Source organism: Toxorhynchites rutilus, chromosome 3, assembly GCF_029784135.1.
Source record: "Toxorhynchites rutilus septentrionalis strain SRP chromosome 3, ASM2978413v1, whole genome shotgun sequence".
NCBI classification, from domain to species: Eukaryota; Metazoa; Arthropoda; class Insecta; order Diptera; family Culicidae; genus Toxorhynchites; species Toxorhynchites rutilus.
Window position 1 is genome coordinate 276,732,401 of NC_073746.1, and position 19,183 is coordinate 276,751,583.

General features: G+C 38.0%; 1 protein-coding gene across 6 annotated transcripts in view; it reads left to right on the forward strand.

Annotated features, from left to right (window-relative positions):
- LOC129780142 (unconventional myosin-IXa-like) overlaps positions 1–19,183 on the forward strand; it is a 170,626-nt gene that overhangs the window by 79,635 nt on the left and 71,808 nt on the right. For all 6 annotated transcript variants that reach the window (XM_055788123.1, XM_055788122.1, XM_055788124.1 and 3 more), the window contains 2 exons: positions 17,788–17,924; positions 17,986–18,221. In XM_055788123.1, the coding sequence (XP_055644098.1) occupies positions 17,788–17,924; positions 17,986–18,221 (373 nt within the window). The remainder of the gene's footprint in view (positions 1–17,787; positions 17,925–17,985; positions 18,222–19,183) is intronic.

The window sequence follows — 19,183 nt, forward strand, 5'->3', positions numbered from 1 at the left end:
TGACTATTAAAATTTAACAGCCATCACAACGACGGCGACGGCGCCCATTCATGCGTGGAAAACGAGGCAATAGAGTGACCACTTAACAAGATTTTCGCAATTTTTCATCGTCGTAATTATTCGCCCGTTCCGATGATTTATCCAGTGGAAAATCGAAAGTAAACAGCGCGTTAGGCGGCAGCAGAAGCAGAATTTTTGCCATGTGGTGGCAATCTAAGAATGAATGGAGAATTTCCCGGAAAATGTTCTGCCTGCTCGCGGAATGCGAATTCAAAATGTAATCAGTCGCAGTTTCGGCGCAATATAACCCACACATGTGCCCCATATGTATGTTTTTTGGAATGACCTTTGGTCGTTATTCGATGCGCGTATTCATTTTTTCCAAGGAAATGACACATCGCAAATGTGACAGGGCCTGAAATTTTTCCTCAATACCGTCGCAGCTTAGAGCTGAATTAAATTAAAATCTGCGCCAAATTGAGAGTTGTTTTTGGCTACATGATTGCACAACATGAGGTGCAATCGTTCGTACCTATTTGTTTATAAATTGATGATCAGTAGAAGAGGTGTATGCGCGTATGAAATTTTCAGCCCCCACTTGCGCTGGTGTATAAATTTGTTTATTTTTTAAAGCAAATTTCATTTGCGCCACTCGTAAACAACCACAGAATTGGATGTGAATATCAATAATCATTATCTGGAAAATTGTTTCCTTTGAAATGCGAAAATGTGTTATTATTGTTCCGTCATTGTGGTCATACTGTGGACATCGAAGAAACCAACATGTCGTATGATAAAGTGAGTGGCATGAATAATAACACTAGCAAGGATAATGGATCGCCCACTACAATCTAAGATCGACATACTGAAAAAACGATAAATCGACATGTCGACAAATTGAAAAATTGACAAATCGACAAAGTGAAAATCGACAAATTGACAAAATGACAAATTGGCAAATTGGCGGTGTTGGCTTGATGAATAACAACACTAGCAAGGATAATGAGTCGCCGCAACAGTCTACGATTGACAAATGGACATATTGACACAACGTCAAGTCGTTGACAAATTGACAAATCGACAAATTAACATAATGACAAACTGACTAATTAACAAATTATCAAAATGACAAATTCACATATCAGCAAATTGACAAATCGAAAAGTCTAGAAATTTATAAATCCACAAACAAGAAATCTAGAACTCTACAAATCTACAAATCTACAAATCTACAAATCTACAAATCTACAAATCTACCAATATACAAATCTACAAATCTACAAATCTACAAATCTACAAATGTACAAATGTACAAATGTACAAATGTACAAATCTACAAATCCAAAAATCTACAGATCTACAGATCTACAAATCTACAAATCTACAAATCTACAAATCTACAAATCAACAAATCAACAAATCAACAAATCAACAAATCAACAAATCAACAAATCAACAAATCAACAAATCTACAAATCAACAAATCTACAAATTTACAAATGTACAAATCTACAAATCTGAAAAACTACATACATACAAATCTACAAATCTACAAGTCTACAAGTCTACATATCTACAAATCTACAAATCTATAAATCTACGAATCTGCAAATCTACAAATCTACAAATTTACAAATCGACAAATAGAATTATCGAAAAATCGAATCTTAAAACGGAATAATTTTTTGTGCAATTTTTTATGCGATTTTCATTTCTTGTGTGCGGTATATGTTCAAGTTTTCGGTCATTATTTTTCTTTTTTTTTGTGTGTATTCCATCCCACTACATAAATACTGTTTTGTCACAAATATCGAACACTCAATCTTTGTTAGCCATTAAACAGTGTCTCATTACTCAAAATAGTACTGTTCCGCGAAATTAATTTGATTTTTGGATACTGTTCGAGCCGTTCGCCGCGAATAATTTATCTCAGTGCATCAGCAAATGCACCCCGATGAATTTATCAACACATCGCTGCACGCAGTACCATCATGACAGCGAGAAACTGTAGCCGCACGAGGCGAAGAAAAAAAGTGGCCATATTTGGAATTCTTCACTGTGCTTTCGATGCGTATAGACGTGAATTTTAAACAATCAAATATTCAAATGTAATTTTAGAGAAATATAGTTTAAAAACTAGAAAAGAAAGTTATTTTCCATCATGATGTGCGATTCCGTGATTCCGTATTAAGTTCCGTGGTATAAATTAAGGAAAAATGTTAAGTCGTGAAAAATTACAGTCCACTCGTTAATTAAGCAACATATTTTGGTCCAATCGAACTGGATTGAGTGCAGTGAAATGACTCTGACTGTTCCGGATAAAGAATCGAAAGTGAAGAAGTGGTTTCGAATTTCGAAATAGTCGGAAATTTGTTAAGAAAAAATAAATGCGGTAATGGTGTGTGCATTCATAGCCGCCATTGAAGTTAAGAAAAGCGACGTAGCCATTTTTCTGTGAAGTTGAAATTATGGTGTGCGGTCGCCATTTTGAGAAGTGAATCATAAATTGAAGAAAATTGACTATTCGAGCAATTAAGTACTCAACGAAGTGAAGTTGGTTTAAGACCCTCTATTAAGTGAAGTTGATCATCACAAAGCTAGTGTTCCGATTATTCCGCTGTGTCCAGTAGTGTACAGTTGCGTGAGCATAGACTTGGCTGTGTTCCCAACCGACGTCAGGCATAAGGCTTGGTTTAAAGTAGTTCCACAGTGGGATTTTGGAAAAACTCTGAGTGAAGTACGTTGTTGAGAAGCCAGTGTTTCGGTTTGGTTACCTGTGTCCAGTAGTGTACAGTTGCGCGAGCATAGACTTGGCTGTGCTCCCAGCCACCACAGAGCATAGTGTAGCATGTCGGAAAATAGTGTTTCGAAGCAGCAGCAAACCGGAAAATCTGTAACTAGTTCTGCACTTGGGCAGTCTAATCAGAGTTCCTCTACTCCCTTAAGCAAGAAGGAAAAGAAGAAGCTTAAGTTAATGGAAAAGTTGGCCCCAATGGAGAACATACAAAGAGTTGTTCGCCGTCGTGGCGCAGCTAAAGGTAAGGTGACTCGTATTTTAAATATAATTCGCCCAAATGAAGAGGAAGTAGTCCAGCTGACGGAAGCTGAGATTAAGGTATACCTGAAGAAATTGGAGGCAGCGCATAAAGATTTTAACGATGCCCACGACGAAATTATGAATGTGGTTTCGGTTGATGACTACGAACAACACGAACAGCAATACGAGGAGTTCGATATCCTTCACGATTCCGTTGCTATTTTATTGGAGGATCAGCTCACCAGGAACAATGCAGCTGTAGCGGCAGCCGCTGCGGCCATGAACGCGAGAAAAGATCATCAAACCCAGCAGGCGCCGGTTGTAATTCATCAACCGCTTCGCATACCAATTCCCACATTCGACGGCCGTTATGAGAGCTGGCCAAAGTTCAAGGCCATGTTCAAGGATCTTGTGGATAAGGGTCCAGATCCGCCAGCAGTTAAGTTATACCATTTGGACAAGTCTCTGGTAGGTAATGCAGCGGGTCTAATCGATGCCAAGACAATCAACGAAGGCAATTATGCCCACGCGTGGAAGGTCTTGGAAGAGAGGTTTGAGAATAAGCGTCACGCTATCGATTCTCACATTCACGGTCTGCTGAATCTTAAGCGCATGACAAAGAAGAGCCATGTAGAGCTGCGGAGTCTGGTTGATGAAGGCAGTAAGCATGTGGAAGGTCCTAAGTTCCTGGAGCGAGACTTTAATGGAGTAGGAGAGGATTTCGTGTTACATCTACTGGCAGCTGCGTTACACAACGATGTGCGTCACACGTGGGAGACCACAATTAAGCACGGTGAACTACCTGACTACAACGAGATGCTTAAGTTCCTGAAGGAACAAGTTTTCATACTGGAGAGAGTCGAGGCTAGTAACCAAAGGTCCTCGAAGTCCGTGTCTGCAGTCAACAAGCCTGTAGTGCAGAAAGCCCATACTGCCGTCTCATTAAGCGAATCGGAAATTAGTTGCGATTTTTGTGGAAAGGTTCATGCTAATTACCAGTGTTCAGAATTTAAGGCTCTTTCTGTGTCTCAGAGATTGGTTAAGGTAAGAGAGAGAAATGTTTGCTTTAATTGTCTCAGAAGGGGTCATCGTAGTATCAATTGTTCGTCGGAGAAATCTTGTCAAAAATGTAAACGTCGCCACCATAGTCTTCTTCATGCCGAGGAGAAACCTAATCAAGTCTAGAATCCACCAATTAAGTCACCCCCGAAGCCAGTAGCGGAAAGGGAAGATTCATCCACATCGACTCTGGCGACTGCCACATGTTCAAGCCTGACTAGCCGCATGCAGCAAGTGCTGTTGCTTACAGCGGTGGTCGATGTATTGGATAAAAACTACCAGCCGCATTCGTGTAGATTATTGTTAGACAGTGGTTCTCAAGTGAATTTAATTACACGTTCTCTAGCGAATAAGTTGGGATTGAAGCTGGATTCATCGAACTTCACAGTAATCGGGGTGAACAGTATGAAGACTCAATCATCCAATTGTGGGGTTGTACATCTTTCATCGAGGTACAAGGATTTTCAAGCGAAGGTAAAATGTCTTGTGACTGCCAAGGTGATATCAGATCTCCCATCATCGATCATCAACATCAGTGTATTGGAAATTCCTGCTGAATTTCAGCTAGCAGATCCGAACTTTTTCCATCCAAGTAAAGTGGATATGCTCCTGGGTAACGAATGGTTTCTTAAGTTGTTACTACCCGGAGAGTTTTCGTTGGCTCATAATCTTCCCATACTTCGTGAGACGCAATTTGGCTGGGTTGTCGGTGGAGTGTATGATGAAGGTTTGGCATTTGATGGAATAGTTTACTCGCACACCGTCACGATGGATGAATTAAGTCATACCATACAACGATTCTGGGAAATAGAGGATGTCGTTGGAACTGATGAAGGTGGTAGCGAAGAAGAGGAATGTGAAGAGCACTTCAAGGCAACCTATCGTAGAGACGCTCCGGACGATACATCGTCCAACTGCCTTTAAAAGAGTCCGTAAGCGAGTTGGGAGATTCCAGACCACTTGCATTAAGAAGATTCTATGCGCTAGAACGAAAACTTTCGCAGCATCCATATGTATGGAAGGAATGCCAAGACTTTATGGATGAGTACGAGAGTCTTGGCCACTGCAAAGAAGTGGATGTAAGTAAGGATCCTACAGATATCATAAAATGGTATTTGCCTCATCATGTGGTTCTGCGACCTTCGAATACAACTACTAAGTGCCGCGTTGTGTTCGATGCGTCTGCAAAGGTATCTGGTCGGTCGCTAAACGATGTTATGAAGATTGGTGCTAACAACCAAAGTGATTTGCAGTCTATATGTCTTCGGTTTCGTTTTCCACTAAATGTTTTAGCTACCGACGTGGCAAAGATGTACAGACAAATCCTCGTCGATCAACGACATACGCCGCTATCTCGAGTATTCTGGAGGAAGAGTCCTTCTGATCCGCTGCGTGTCCTAGAACTTACGACAGTAACCTATGGCCCAGCTTCCGCCCCGTTTTTGGCAACGCGAGCACTTTTGCAACTGGCTATCGACGAAGGCTCTAAGTATCCTGTGGCTACAAACATCGTTAAGAACAATTTCTACGTGGACAATGCTTTGTTCGGGTTTGACGACTTAAATGAAGCAAGTGAAGCTCAAGTGCAGTTAATAGATTTACTCAAGGCAGGTGGATTTCATCTGCATAAATGGGCTTCTAATCATCCTGAGTTGCTGAAACGGATTCCGGAAGGCGATCAGGATGAACTTGTCAGCATTGACGAAAATGGTTCAAATGAGGTGATTAAAACGTTGGGATTAATGTGGAACCCCGCTCTGAATGTTATGCAGTTCGTTTCCGTCTCAACCGTGTGTGAAAACAGTGTAACTAAGCGACAAGTGCTGTCGCTCGTGTCGAGAATGTTCGACCCGTTGGGTCTTGTGGCGCCGGTGATTCTTATCGGCAAACTTCTGATGAAAGCCATATGGAAGGAAGAATTGGGATGGGACGATGAGCTCACGGGTGATTTGAAGGGAAAGTGTAATAAATTATTAAGTGCTTTAAGTGGAGTTAGCAATCTCAAAATTCCTCGTCGTGTTGTGGTCAATGGAGCCGTTGCATTTGAGCTGCATGCATTTGCTGATGCAACTTTGGAGGCCTACGGTGCCTGTATATCTTCTTCTTCAATGGCACTAACGTTCCTAGAGGAACTTCGCCGTCTCAACGTAGTATTACTTGCGTCATTTTTATTAGTACTTAGTTAAGATTTCTATGCCACATAACACGCCTTGAATGCATTCTGAGTGGCAAGCTCTAGAATACGCGTGATCACAGTGCAAGTCGGAGGAAATTTCTTTGACGAAAAATTCCCCCGACCAGAACGGGAATCGAACCCGAACACCCGGCATGTTAGTTATGACGCTAACCACTCGGCCACGGGAGCACAATGCCTGCCTGTATATACGTCAGGTCAATTGTACCTGATGAAGCAGCAGTGGTGAAGTTATTGAGTGCCAAATCGAAAATCGTTCCTAAAACAGTGTTGACCATTCCAAGAAAGGAGCTTTTAGCAGCGCTTTTGTTACACAGATTGGTGAAGAAAATGTTAGCTGTATTGACGCTGCCCTTTCGAGACATTTGTTTGTGGTCGGACAATCAAGTGGTGTTAGCTTGGCTGAAGGAAAACCCGGAACGTTTAGAAGTGTTTGTACGAAATCGGGTTAGTGAGATAAACTCTACCGGTTCACAATTTAAGTGGAAGTATGTGGATACGCTGGAAAATCCAGCCGATGTAGTGTCGCGTGGCCAATCTGCTGACGTTCTTAAAAGTAACGATCTTTGGTGGAGTGGCCCATTGTTCCTGCGCAGCGAGGAATATCAGATGGTGGTTCCAGAGCTTCTATCTGATGAAGATGTTCCTGAGATGCGGCGAGCCACTCTAGCTTCAACGATTGTGTCATTGGAGTATTTGCCGGTGTTTAATAAGTTCAAGTCTTTTCGAAAGCTGCAACGAGTTCTGGCCGACGTCTTGCGTTTCTGCCGGAATGCAATGGAGAAGGTGGTCAAGAGGAGAATCACTGGTCGATTTCCCAGTGTGTTTGAAATGCGAGAGTCTTTAAAAGTCATAATCAAGGTAATTCAGCTGCGGCACTTTGGTAAAGAGATAGCCATGATGATGTCCGGTGAATACAGTGAAAGGTTTTCTAAATTGAATCCTTTTTTGGACGTTGGTATGATTCGCGTCGGCGGACGACTGCGACATTCAAGTCTTCCTTATGGAGTTAAGCATCCGTGGATCTTACCAAATAAGGATGAAATCGTTCAACGCTTGATTGAGACAGCACATCGTGAGAACCTTCACATTGGCCCATCTGCTTTGCTGGCCCAGATTCGTCGTCAATTCTGGATTTTAGGAGCCCGTTCAGCTGTTCGCAAGGTAACAAAGAATTGCTTGCAGTGTTTTAGACTCAACCCTCCGTGTGCTGGTCAGTTCATGGGAGATCTTCCCATGGCAAGGTGCGATAAGGCTCCGGCTTTCATAAGGGTTGGCGTGGATTTCGCGGGTCCTATACTAATCAAGCAGACTGGAAGAAGGCTAGCACCTGTCAAGGGATACGTGTGCGTCTTCGTTTGCATGGTCACTAAAGGCATTCATTTGGAGGTAGTAGAAGATCTGTCAGCCGATTTCTCGTCGTGGTGTCCCCGAGCAGATATATTCGGATAATGGGACAAATTTCGTAGGTGCGCGGAATGAACTAAACGAACTGTATCGTCTTTTCAAGCAGCAAGATACCGACATCAAGATATTCGAGTTCTGTCAACCCTGGCAGATTGAATGGAAAATGATTCCCCCAAATGCACCGCACATGGGCGGGATCTGGGAGGCAGGCGTGAAGAGCTTCAAGACCATTTTTAAGAAGAAGTGCCAATCAAGCCTCCTGACGATGTCCGAGTTTTCGACCTTGCTCTGTCAAATCGAAGCTCAACTCAATTCTCGGCCTTTATACGGTCCTTTTGATGATCCGTCGGAATTCGAGCCGTTAACCCCAGGCCATTTTATGATCGATCATCCTCTGACTGCCATTCCGGAGCCTAGTTATGATGGAATCCCGGTTAATAGACTTTCCAGGTGGCAGTATGTCCAGCATCTGCGTCGAGAATTCTGGAAGCGCTGGTCTGAAGAACACCTCTTGGAGTTACAGGTCCGACAAAGGTGGAATAAAAGGAAGGAAAACATTCTACCTGGAACAGTGGTGATTATCAAGGATGATAACTTACCTCCTCAGAAATGGAGGTTGGGGAAGGTCGAATCAACTTGTGTAGGAGCAGATGGATTGATCCGTGTGGTGGATGTTCGAACTAAGGCGGGTTTGCTGAGACGGCCAATTCATAAACTGGCGCCTTTACTTATCCTGAACAACCTTGAGATCAGAAAGGTCTAGATTCCCGCGGGGGAGGATGTTCGAGCCGTTCGCCGCGAATAATTTATCTCAGTGCATCAGCAAATGCACCCCGATGAATTTATCAACACATCGCTGCACGCAGTACCATCATGACAGCGAGAAACTGCAGCCGCACGAGGCGAAGAAAAAAAGTGGCCATATTTGGAATTCTTCACTGTGCTTTCGATGCGTATAGACGTGAATTTTAAACAATCAAATATTCAAATGTAATTTTAGAGAAATATAGTTTAGAAACTAGAAAAGAAAGTTATTTTCCATCATGATGTGCGATTACGTGATTCCGTATTAAGTTCCGTGGTATAAATTAAGGAAAAATGTTAAGTCGTGAAAAATTACAGTCCTTAAGCAACAGATACAATAAAGCCTTATTCACTTGACTACAATAAAATTGATTTACAAAAACATATTCATGATGAAAAACTGTAAATATGTTCAATATGTAATGTCTGAAATTTCGAACACCATTTAAATACTAATTTTAATAATAAAAATAAAATAATAATTTTAAAATTAAGATAATTTGTTCATCCATTTATAGTAGATTCATAGCTCTTCTAGCACTTAACAGGAAAACAACAAACAAAATAGTTAAAACAACTAAAAAAACTGAAAAATTTACGATGCTTAACATTTTATCACTGGTTTTGACAATGCTTAGTATTATAAACGAAAGGCTGTATCGATATCTGTAAATGATATTAAAATGAAGTCTGTACCAGTGCCGAAAATACTCACGTTCACAACATTTAAATACGGCGAATTTCACCCTACCTTGTATTGACAACCTACTGCTCAAGCAATTATCGATAAAGATGAAACAATACTATCAATGAAAACAAATGGAATGAACATCAACTTGAACATGTTATGAAGTTCATTTATCATTGCGTCTTCATTTTCGCCTTGCTATTTGAGTCATCAGAATTGAATATCATTGCGTGTTAGTGAGAATCGAAACATAAAAATTCAACGTCAACCAAATGAGAGTGAAATCGACTAGAAGGTATACTAGTGTGGATGTATGATTTTGGGACGTTTTTTCAGTTCTGAACAAACAAAACAAATGGGGGTCTCCGTAGCCACATTGGTTGCGCGTTCGCTTAGTAAGCGATCGATCGTGAGTTCAAAACTCAGGGCCCTCATTGACCATCTTTGTGTTGTTACAGAATAGCTACGTCCACGCAACAATCATCAGCGATGGCAATTGATCCACGGTCGAAATAAGATCGATTCATCCATACAACTGCTCTGCTCTGCCAGACACATCGGGCTACTGTTCTATAAATAACTCATCAATGATCAAACAACTGTCTCCGCTGTCCGGTGGTCCAACTGGATAATGGAAGAACAGAAAGAATACCCTTACGCCTAAATGGCTACTGTGTGAATGTACCATATGTAATGGTATAGAAGGAATACTGGCGAATGGCAACTGTGTAATGTGCTAATTATAGATATGATAACCATGTGACATGTACACGATTAAAATTCGGCTCTGTTACAGCTAAAATGCTAATGAGCCTTAAATAAATAAATGGGATAAAAAAAAACAAAACAAATAATATTTTTTAATATCCATTATCCTATTTCTGCTTATTAATTATGTAAAAATTAAAAAATAATATAAACGAATGAAAATTATTAAAATTAAAAAAGTTAGAAGCGTGTGAAGTGGGGACGCTTCTCCACTATTCTAGACTTCTTCGCATTAAAATCGTTTTCATTCAACAAGCCACATTTAACCGCAGTATAGGTGTGCCGGGTGACAAAGTGGCGGGTAGAATTACCTACATCCAAAGTTTCCTGTACGTAGAAACATTCATTGATTCATAATTAGTGTAAAAATCGTATTTAATAAAAAAAAAATGAGTGGGTTATATCTATGATATAACCGTAAGGTTCACGTGGAACTACCTTAGCTTAGCAATCATTCGTTTGTATTGATTAAATTCTTGATTGAATGAAACAGTTTCCAAATTCAATTGAGTTCAATATATTTGCTCTGTGAGTGAAAAAAATGAACAAATGCCGTGTAAAGTCAATTCATTTATTGTGATTGATTGTTCTTCGTTACAAGTAAATTTAATGACGGACCTTTTACGTTTGGTATGATGACTAGAACAAAATATATGTACGGAAGAATTATCAAACGTTTGATGAACCAGCCTAAGGCTGAAAATCTTTCCAATAAAGACAAAAAAAATTATCAAACGATTATTTTATTTTACATTTCCCTCTGAAGTTTACATCCCAAAAGTGTACATACTTCTCGAATCTCGAATTTGCTTGAAACTGGGAAGTTCATTCGCTTCTAGTGGCTGCACGATTTTCCCAGGTTCCTAAGTTTAGAAGATCATGTTAGGACAGACATATTCCACTCTGCACAAAGGCAAGCGAGGACAAAAGTACTCGCAGTTTGCATTTATTTGCAGAGCCGATTTCCCCAGAAACCTCGGTTTTGAAGTGTGTTAGGGAAACACATTTCAATCGGAACAAAAATACCCCCGATTTGTATGAATTCGCAATGCCGATTTCCCCACGCTTCATGGATTTGAAGTCTGTGTTAGGGAAACACATTCCAGTCGGAACAAAAATACCCCCGACTTGCATGAATTTGAAATACCGATTTCTCCAGGCACCTTGGTTTAGAAATCTCTATTAGGGAACACATTTCGGTAGGAACAACAGCTCCCCCTACTTTCGTGTGTTCTTTTTCTTCTTTTTGGCTTCAAGAGGGTTTAAACTTTTCAGTTCACTCGCCTCTAGGCTCTTTCGTGTGTTTGCAATGCCGATTTCACTGCTTGGTTTTAAAGTCTGTGTTAGGGAACATTTTTCGATGAGAACAAAAGTCCCCCTACTTTCAAGTATTTGCAATGCCGATTTCCCCAAGGCTGCTTGGTTTTGATGGCTGTGTTAGGGAAACCGTAAATCGGGCCAATCAAAACGATGCAGTTAGGGCGTTTAGATAACGCCTAATATTTTACAGTTATTCAATTGTTTATCTAATGAAAAACAACATTTTGTTAGTTGCGATAGATGCGTAGAAATATTCCCTATCAAGTGATGCAAACATCTCTCCTATCCAGTACGAAATGTTCGAGCTATAAGCATTCGAAATCTTTCATTTTTTCCTGCATGTTCTGTGTTTAGGTTTTCATTTTACCCTCCATATATTCCGGTTAGACGTAGTCCCATGTCAAAAAATCACTGCAAGCGATGAATATCAATTTGGCTTGCGTCATAATCATCTCAAATTATTGACAATAAGAAAGGTGCCGAAAGCAGGTTTATCGAAATTCATTCGTGCTGTTTTCATTCAACATAGTAAACAAAGTTCACGTGTTCTTGACGTGATTGAAATTATCTCTTGTGTTACACTCACTATGAGAGATATGATGTTGTGTTTCAACTCAAGAGAATTCATCAGACACTGGGGAAAGGTTAATTCTTACTGTCGTGAATGAATTTTTATAATTTATGACACTGGTCTGTACCTCAAACAATATCAGGGTTTTCATTATTCAATTATTTATAACATTAAAGTTTAGTAAATTTACATTTGAAAATGAAGTGTTCGGAATTTAAGGCAAAACTGTACTGTGTCAGCCTATTATCAGTCTCATACTTTGTTTTGTTTATTTCAACGTGTAGGTTGGGGGCTTATTGAAAGATGCAAAAAGTTGATGATCTACGCAAGTGAGGGTTGCTTATCAAGGTGAAGAAAGAACATAACCTATGTTTCCATTTTTAAATCCTAATTGACGTCGACATTCCACTCTTTCACGATGATGGACCAAAACGACGAGATCATGTTCGAAGCGTAAATTGCAGTTTGTTCACAACTGAGAGTGCGGAAACAAAAACTTTACATCTCAATATTCCACTCCCATTCTCGTTTCCATCCTTCCTTTCAATGTAATATGTCGGCCATGACATGATTTTTAATAATAACACGTTCCAACATGCAGGTAAAAGCACATCGAATTCAATGCACCTACAGCCACGCGCATACAAAAACGCAACATGTACAGCAACGTACAGCAGGAAAACAAAAAGAATTCGGACGGTCCTAATGAACAAAATCATTAGGATTTGAGTTATTTTCTTAGGGAACTTTTTTGTGCAGTCCCTATCCATCAAATAAAGAAAGTTTTTTTTTCAGATTTTTAAATATTTTTTAAAGCTATTGGTGAGATTTGTTTTTTGTTTCTATGCGGTCCCTATCCTTCGCACAAAAACAGGTTTGCCTATAATCGAAAAATCAATAAATCGAAAAATCGACAAATAGACAGATAGATAAATAGACAAATAGACAGGTAGACAAATAGACAAAAAAAACAAATAGACAAATAGACAAATAGAAAAATAGAAAAATAGACAATTAGAGAAATAGACAAATAGACAAATAGACAAATAGACAAATAGACAAATAGACAAATAGACAAATAGACAAATAGACAAACAGACAAACAGACAACCAGACATACAGGCAAACAGACAAATAGACAAAAAGACAGATAGACAAATAGACACATAGACAAATAGACAAATAGACAAATAGACAAATAGACAAATAGACAAATAGACAAATAGACAAATAGACAAATAGACAAATAGACAAATAGACAAATAGACAAATAGACAAATAAACAAATAGACAAATAGACAAATAGACAAATAGACAAATAGGCAAATAGACAAACAGACAAACAGACAAACAGACAAATAGAAAAACAGAAAAATAGAAAGATAGACAAATAGACGAATCGAAAATTTAGAAAAATAAAAAGTAAAAAAAATTAAAATCTAAAGACCGAAAGTCGAAAAATTAATAAAATCGATAAATTGCGAAAAATCTGAAAGAACGGATAATCTATACATTTTGAAATTAAAAAATCTAAGAAGCGGAGAAACGACAAATTAATTGATCGAAAAATTAGACAATTCGAATTAAAAATGTAAAGTTTTGAAATTACAAAATTTTAAAATTCATTTATTTTTTAAAAATTCAAAGAACATTTTTTTTTTGAAATTGAAAATTTAAAAATATTAAGATATTATAATATTAAAATATTAAAGAGCGCTTTTTTCTAGAACGATGACCAATTGGTTGATGGATTTTTAGGAAGTTAAGTGCTTTATTTCCAGAGCGAGAAAAGGTGCATAATTAATATCGCTTTATTGGATTTTATTGAAACTTTCAGTAATAATAATAATACAGTAGGGTGCCAATAAATGTATGGGAAAAAATCAACCCTCAAATTTCAAAAAGTTACCCCATACAAAATGTTCACCTCGAAAAAACACCCTATGCAAAATTTCAGCTCAATCGGACTTAAGGGAGAGTTGCGCAAAGCGGGTTGATTGGCTAATATTTTGCATTGGGTATATTATCGTGCAAACCAACATTTCGCAGCAAGTTCCAAATGAAAAATCAAAATAACTATTTTTATTGGCACCCTAAATCATAAGTTTTGCCTCGCATTCCGATAAAAACGGCTGCATTCGGGTAAATATCCATTCGGATATATGTTGCATTCGGGCATTTGTTACATTCGGGTTTATGTCATTTGGGTAAACGTTCTTCTGGTAATTGGCATTCGGGTAACGGGACACAACGGATTCAATTATAGAATATTTATTGTTATTCAGTTTGTTTTTATTGAGAAACTAGCTGACCCGGCAAACTTCGTCCCGCCAAAATTTTGTTTTTCGTTATCAATACCTTCAAACATTCAATTTTTCTTACTATGACACAACTTCTTTTCAGACACAATTCTCGTTTAAGATTTTTCAACCACTTGTAAATAACATGATTTTCCGTTACATGGAATAAATGTTTTATACAGAAAATATGATACAATAAAGACAGCTCTAAATCGAACAATTCCTTCCTCGAGTTCTGCTCGTACCAACACATCTGGTGATCCTTTTTTTGGTATAGATAGAAGAAGATATAGGAGTGAGTTTCATCACATTAAAATCCATTTCCAGTTTCGAACAAAGATCAGTTTCGCTAGCGCAAACATCAAATGCAATAACAGCACTTGTCACTATGTAATTGTGGAACATACGGGAATTTTTTTTTTTATTTTCCCTTTTTCCTTCAGAGTTTTCCAAAAAATTTTCAATTTTCATGCTTGGCTGGAATATTTTTGGTTGAAATATATGTAATATTTTTATGGGACCCCCTCTCCATTCCAGAGGAGGGAGAGGTGTCATACCATTATAGAAACATTTCTCATACTCAAAACCCTCACATCCCAAATTGTGCTTGATTAGCTTTCCAGTATTGCAGAAATTTGTGTTTCATTTGTATGACAGCCCACACTTAGAGAGGGGGTGTTCTATTTGTATGGCAGACCCCCCCCCCCCTTAGAGAGGGGGTGGAGAGTCCAACCATCATAGAAACATTTATTGCACCCCAAAATCTCAATAAGCCTTATTTGGTTCCATTTGCTTGAATAATTCTCGAGTAATGCAGAAATTTGTGTTTCATTTGTATGGCAGTCACCCTTATAGAGGGGGGTGGAGAGTCTAACTATCATAGAAATATTTATTGCACCCTAAAACCTCCACATGCCAAATTTAGTTTCATTTTCTTGTTTATTACGCGAGTAATGCAGAAATTTGTATTTCATTTGTATGGCAGCCCCCCTTTAGAGAGGGGGTGGAGAGTCTAACCATCATAGAAAAATTTATTGCACCCTAAAACCTCAATATGCCCAATTTGGTTTCATTTACTTGATTAATTCCCGAGTAATGTAGAAATTTGTGTTTCATTTGTATGGCAGCGCCCCCCCCCCCTAGAGAGTCACACACGCAGTTTCTTCCTGTTTAATATTCGCAAATAAAAAGCCGAATATACGGCTACCTGATATCCGACTATCCGGCCTCGATGATTGCCGGATATCCGGTATCCGGCCAAACTACTATCCGTTTCATCACTAGTGTGAACCATAATTGCAGGTATATTTTTTTCGATGTAAATTGTCATCTAGACTAATTGATCCCATCTCGATAGGAGGTGTGATTATGTTTGTTGTTTTCTTTCGTGAACAATGCATTCAGGAAAACTTTAGTTATCCATTTGAACACATTGAATGAAGAACAACATTTTTTTCACAAATCTCCAAAAATCCTCAATTATTTTATTCTCAAGTATGTAAATCTAAAATAAGTAAGTAGTGCTTCGCGAAAATGTTTGCTCCATTGTCGGAAACATGTCACAAGAAATATTGTGCATCGCTAGTCATTATTTTTGACGTAGAACTATGTCTTTTAATTTCTATACAGGGAATCACCCTAAGAAATTAAAAATAGTTAGTTAAGTCAAAAAAATGTTACACACATACACGGCAAATTTATCCTGCTTGGAAAAATTAAAAGTGCAAGTGCACAATTCAACGAATGAAATAAGTATGTTTTGTGAGCATACGCGAGGGTAATTTCTGTATTATGGAAGCTTTCTTTCAGCTTTAGTTCCCGCGAATGTTGTTTGCAACATGAAATTGTGTACAATAATTCGTTATATCAAATTAATAAAACACCCGACCAGTGTAATAGAAATGAGGGAGATGTAGATGATGATGTTAGTGGGATCGATGCTATTCCACAACGACCCTGTGATATACACAATTGTATTTACATTTAGTTGGCTACTGCATGCGAAAACTATGCAGTAGCCAATGTGCAGTGAACACTTGTGGAATCAAGTCGGAAAAGACGAATAAAAGCGATTTCGACCCTCCATCAGCAATATTCCGGACGTTAAAAGAGAACTTAATTCGAAAGAAATTGTTCCCACCAAACACAATTCTACGTCTTTCAAAAAATCAGTCATGCAACGAGGATTATGAATATTCTCATATGTTTTGGATACTATATAGGGAAACTTTCGATTTTCAAACATTGACCACTTTGCGCCACCTCCCTTAAGTCCGATTGAGCTGATATTTTGCATTTCGAGGCGGTGGACATTTTTTATGGAGTAACTTTTTGGAATTCGAGATGACCATTTTCATTGGCATCCTAATATTTAAAAAATATTAAAATATTAAAATATTAAAATATTAAAATATTAAAATATTAAAATATTAAAATATTAAAATAATAAAATATTAAAATATTAAAATATTCAAATATTAAAATATTAAAATATTAAAATATTAAAATATTAAAATATTAAAATATTAAAATCTTAAAATATTAAAATCTTAAAATCTTAAAATATTAAAATATTAAAATGTCAAAATAAATCGAAAAAAAAGGAAAATCAAAAAATCAGAAAACCAAAAAATCAAAGAATCTTAAAAAAATGGGAAGAAACAATTTGACAAATCGATTCCCAAATAAATTGATCGATAATATGACAAATCAGCAATCGAAAATCTATTTTTAGATAATGGATGTTGAAACGGATGTTGAAAAATGACTAAATGAGGAACAATTCTTTTGGCGTGGCATCTACAAATTGCCAGAGAGATGAGAAACATGTACAGCTAGCGATGGAAAATACTCTAAATAAAGCAGAGTTTTTCATTTTAATGCAATAAACGTGTGATTCAATGAATAAAAAATCGGCTTCATACTTGTACGTTTGGTAAATAACTAGAATCGATGCTACGCTCTTCAGAAATCTTCACTGTAGGCGTAAGATTCGAATCAGAGCACAAAAGTTGACATACAATACACAGGTTGTATATTTTTAACTGCAAGTGATGATATTCATATATTTTGTATTTTTATTATCATCTGCATACATGTGTGTGTGTGTGTGGGTGTGTGCGTTGTTCTAAAAGGCAAAGGAAAGATAAAACTTCGCAACGTCGAGAAAACTGTCCCTGTAATCAAACCGGGCTGGAATGTGGGCGGCCTGAATAATAGAAAATAGGAAATAGGAAGGCGTATGATAGAGAACTCCTAGAAGGAAGGTTATGTCCATTTCCAGATGGTTGCTAAAAGGGCTATAAATATCTTCGTTTATAATTAGATGAGATGGTGCCTAGAAGAATACTTTTGTCGATGCTTAGCTGTTCAAACTAATCACAATGGTAGATATGTGGTGTACCCATTTCCACTGGCTGGCTTAACCCACCACCGCGACGCTAAAATTGCGCCCATTACCTATCCTCAAATAAAATATTGATGCAAGCGTGTTAGCTATTTTTAACTTGTTTTTCAAATCGGAAGTGGCGCTCAGGGGAATCCCAATTTCCGCGATAGTAAAATCGTTTGAGGAAGTGCATCCAGTTTCCCTGAAGAAAAAACACCGGTTAAATGCTTGTTTTTCATGTCTCATTTCAGATTTTATTTACGTGAAAGGCAAAGTGATGTTCCTTGGCTAGATAATTACGGTCTGGATCCCCAGATACTAAGAGACTTTATACCATTTCTACTTCAGAAAGAAAATAGAGAATATCCTGATTTGTGCCAATTACCAGGTGAGTGACACAGCTTAATAAAATTGGAATTCGAACACATATTTCCCACGTCTTATTCCAGACCTCAATGAAGCGACCCTGCTAGAGAACCTGCGGCAGCGTTTCGAGGCTGGCCACATCTACACCTACGTTGGGAGCATCCTGATTGCGGTCAACCCGTTCAAGTTTCATCCCATTTACAATCCGAAATATGTGCGGCTCTACCAGAACCAGCGCATCGGACCGATTCTGCCGCCGCACATATTCGCGATCGCCGACAACGCTTACTACAATATGCTGAAGGAGAAACGGAACCAGGTAAGGCCAAAACAAGATTGATCGAAAATCAAACAACTTGAATCTGCAAACGATATATATTTATTTACTGTGATACACAGTGTAATTCAATGTACGGGACGAAAATATTTTTGAAGAACTCATATGTTAGGATCAACATTTTCTTTAATGGCTTGACTAGGTTCTGTTTGAGCACGGACAAGTGAATTCTGGGAAGTGAATTGGGAAAAATAATAACTTAATTTCTTCTAAGGAAGACATACATAGGTAACATAATATTAATATCGCGGCTTTTTAATCTATCATGATCGGACATGTGTGAGTATACCCTTTCGAACCTGTAAATCAGTTAAGTTCTTTAATTGCACTTTTTACCTTACCAAACAACATGCTCGATATCATGATATGCTGGACCACAATTACATAAATTGTTAGTAGCAAGACCTATACCTAGCACTACAAGACCTAGCACGAATTGAATAAAAGATCTACGTTTAATCTTTTGGGCCAGGTGATACACAGTGTAATTCAATGTACGGGACGAAAATATTTTTGAAGAACTCATATGTTAGGATCAACATTTTCTTTAATGGCTTGACTAGGTTCTGTTTGAGCACGGACAAGTGAATTCTGGGAAGTGAATTGGGAAAAATAATAACTTAATTTCTTCTAAGGAAGACATACATAGGTAACATAATATTAATATCGCAGCTTTTTAATCTATCATGATCGGACATGTGTGAGTATACCCTTTCGAACCTCTAAATCAGTTAAGTTCTTTAATTGCACTTTTTACCTTACCAAACAACATGCTCGATATCATGATATGCTGGACCACAATTACATAAATTGTTAGTAGCAAGACCTATACCTAGCACTACAAGACCTAGCACGAATTGAATAAAAGATCTACGTTTAATCTTTTGGGCCAGGTGATACACAGTGTAATTCAATGTACGGGACGAAAATATTTTTGAAGAACT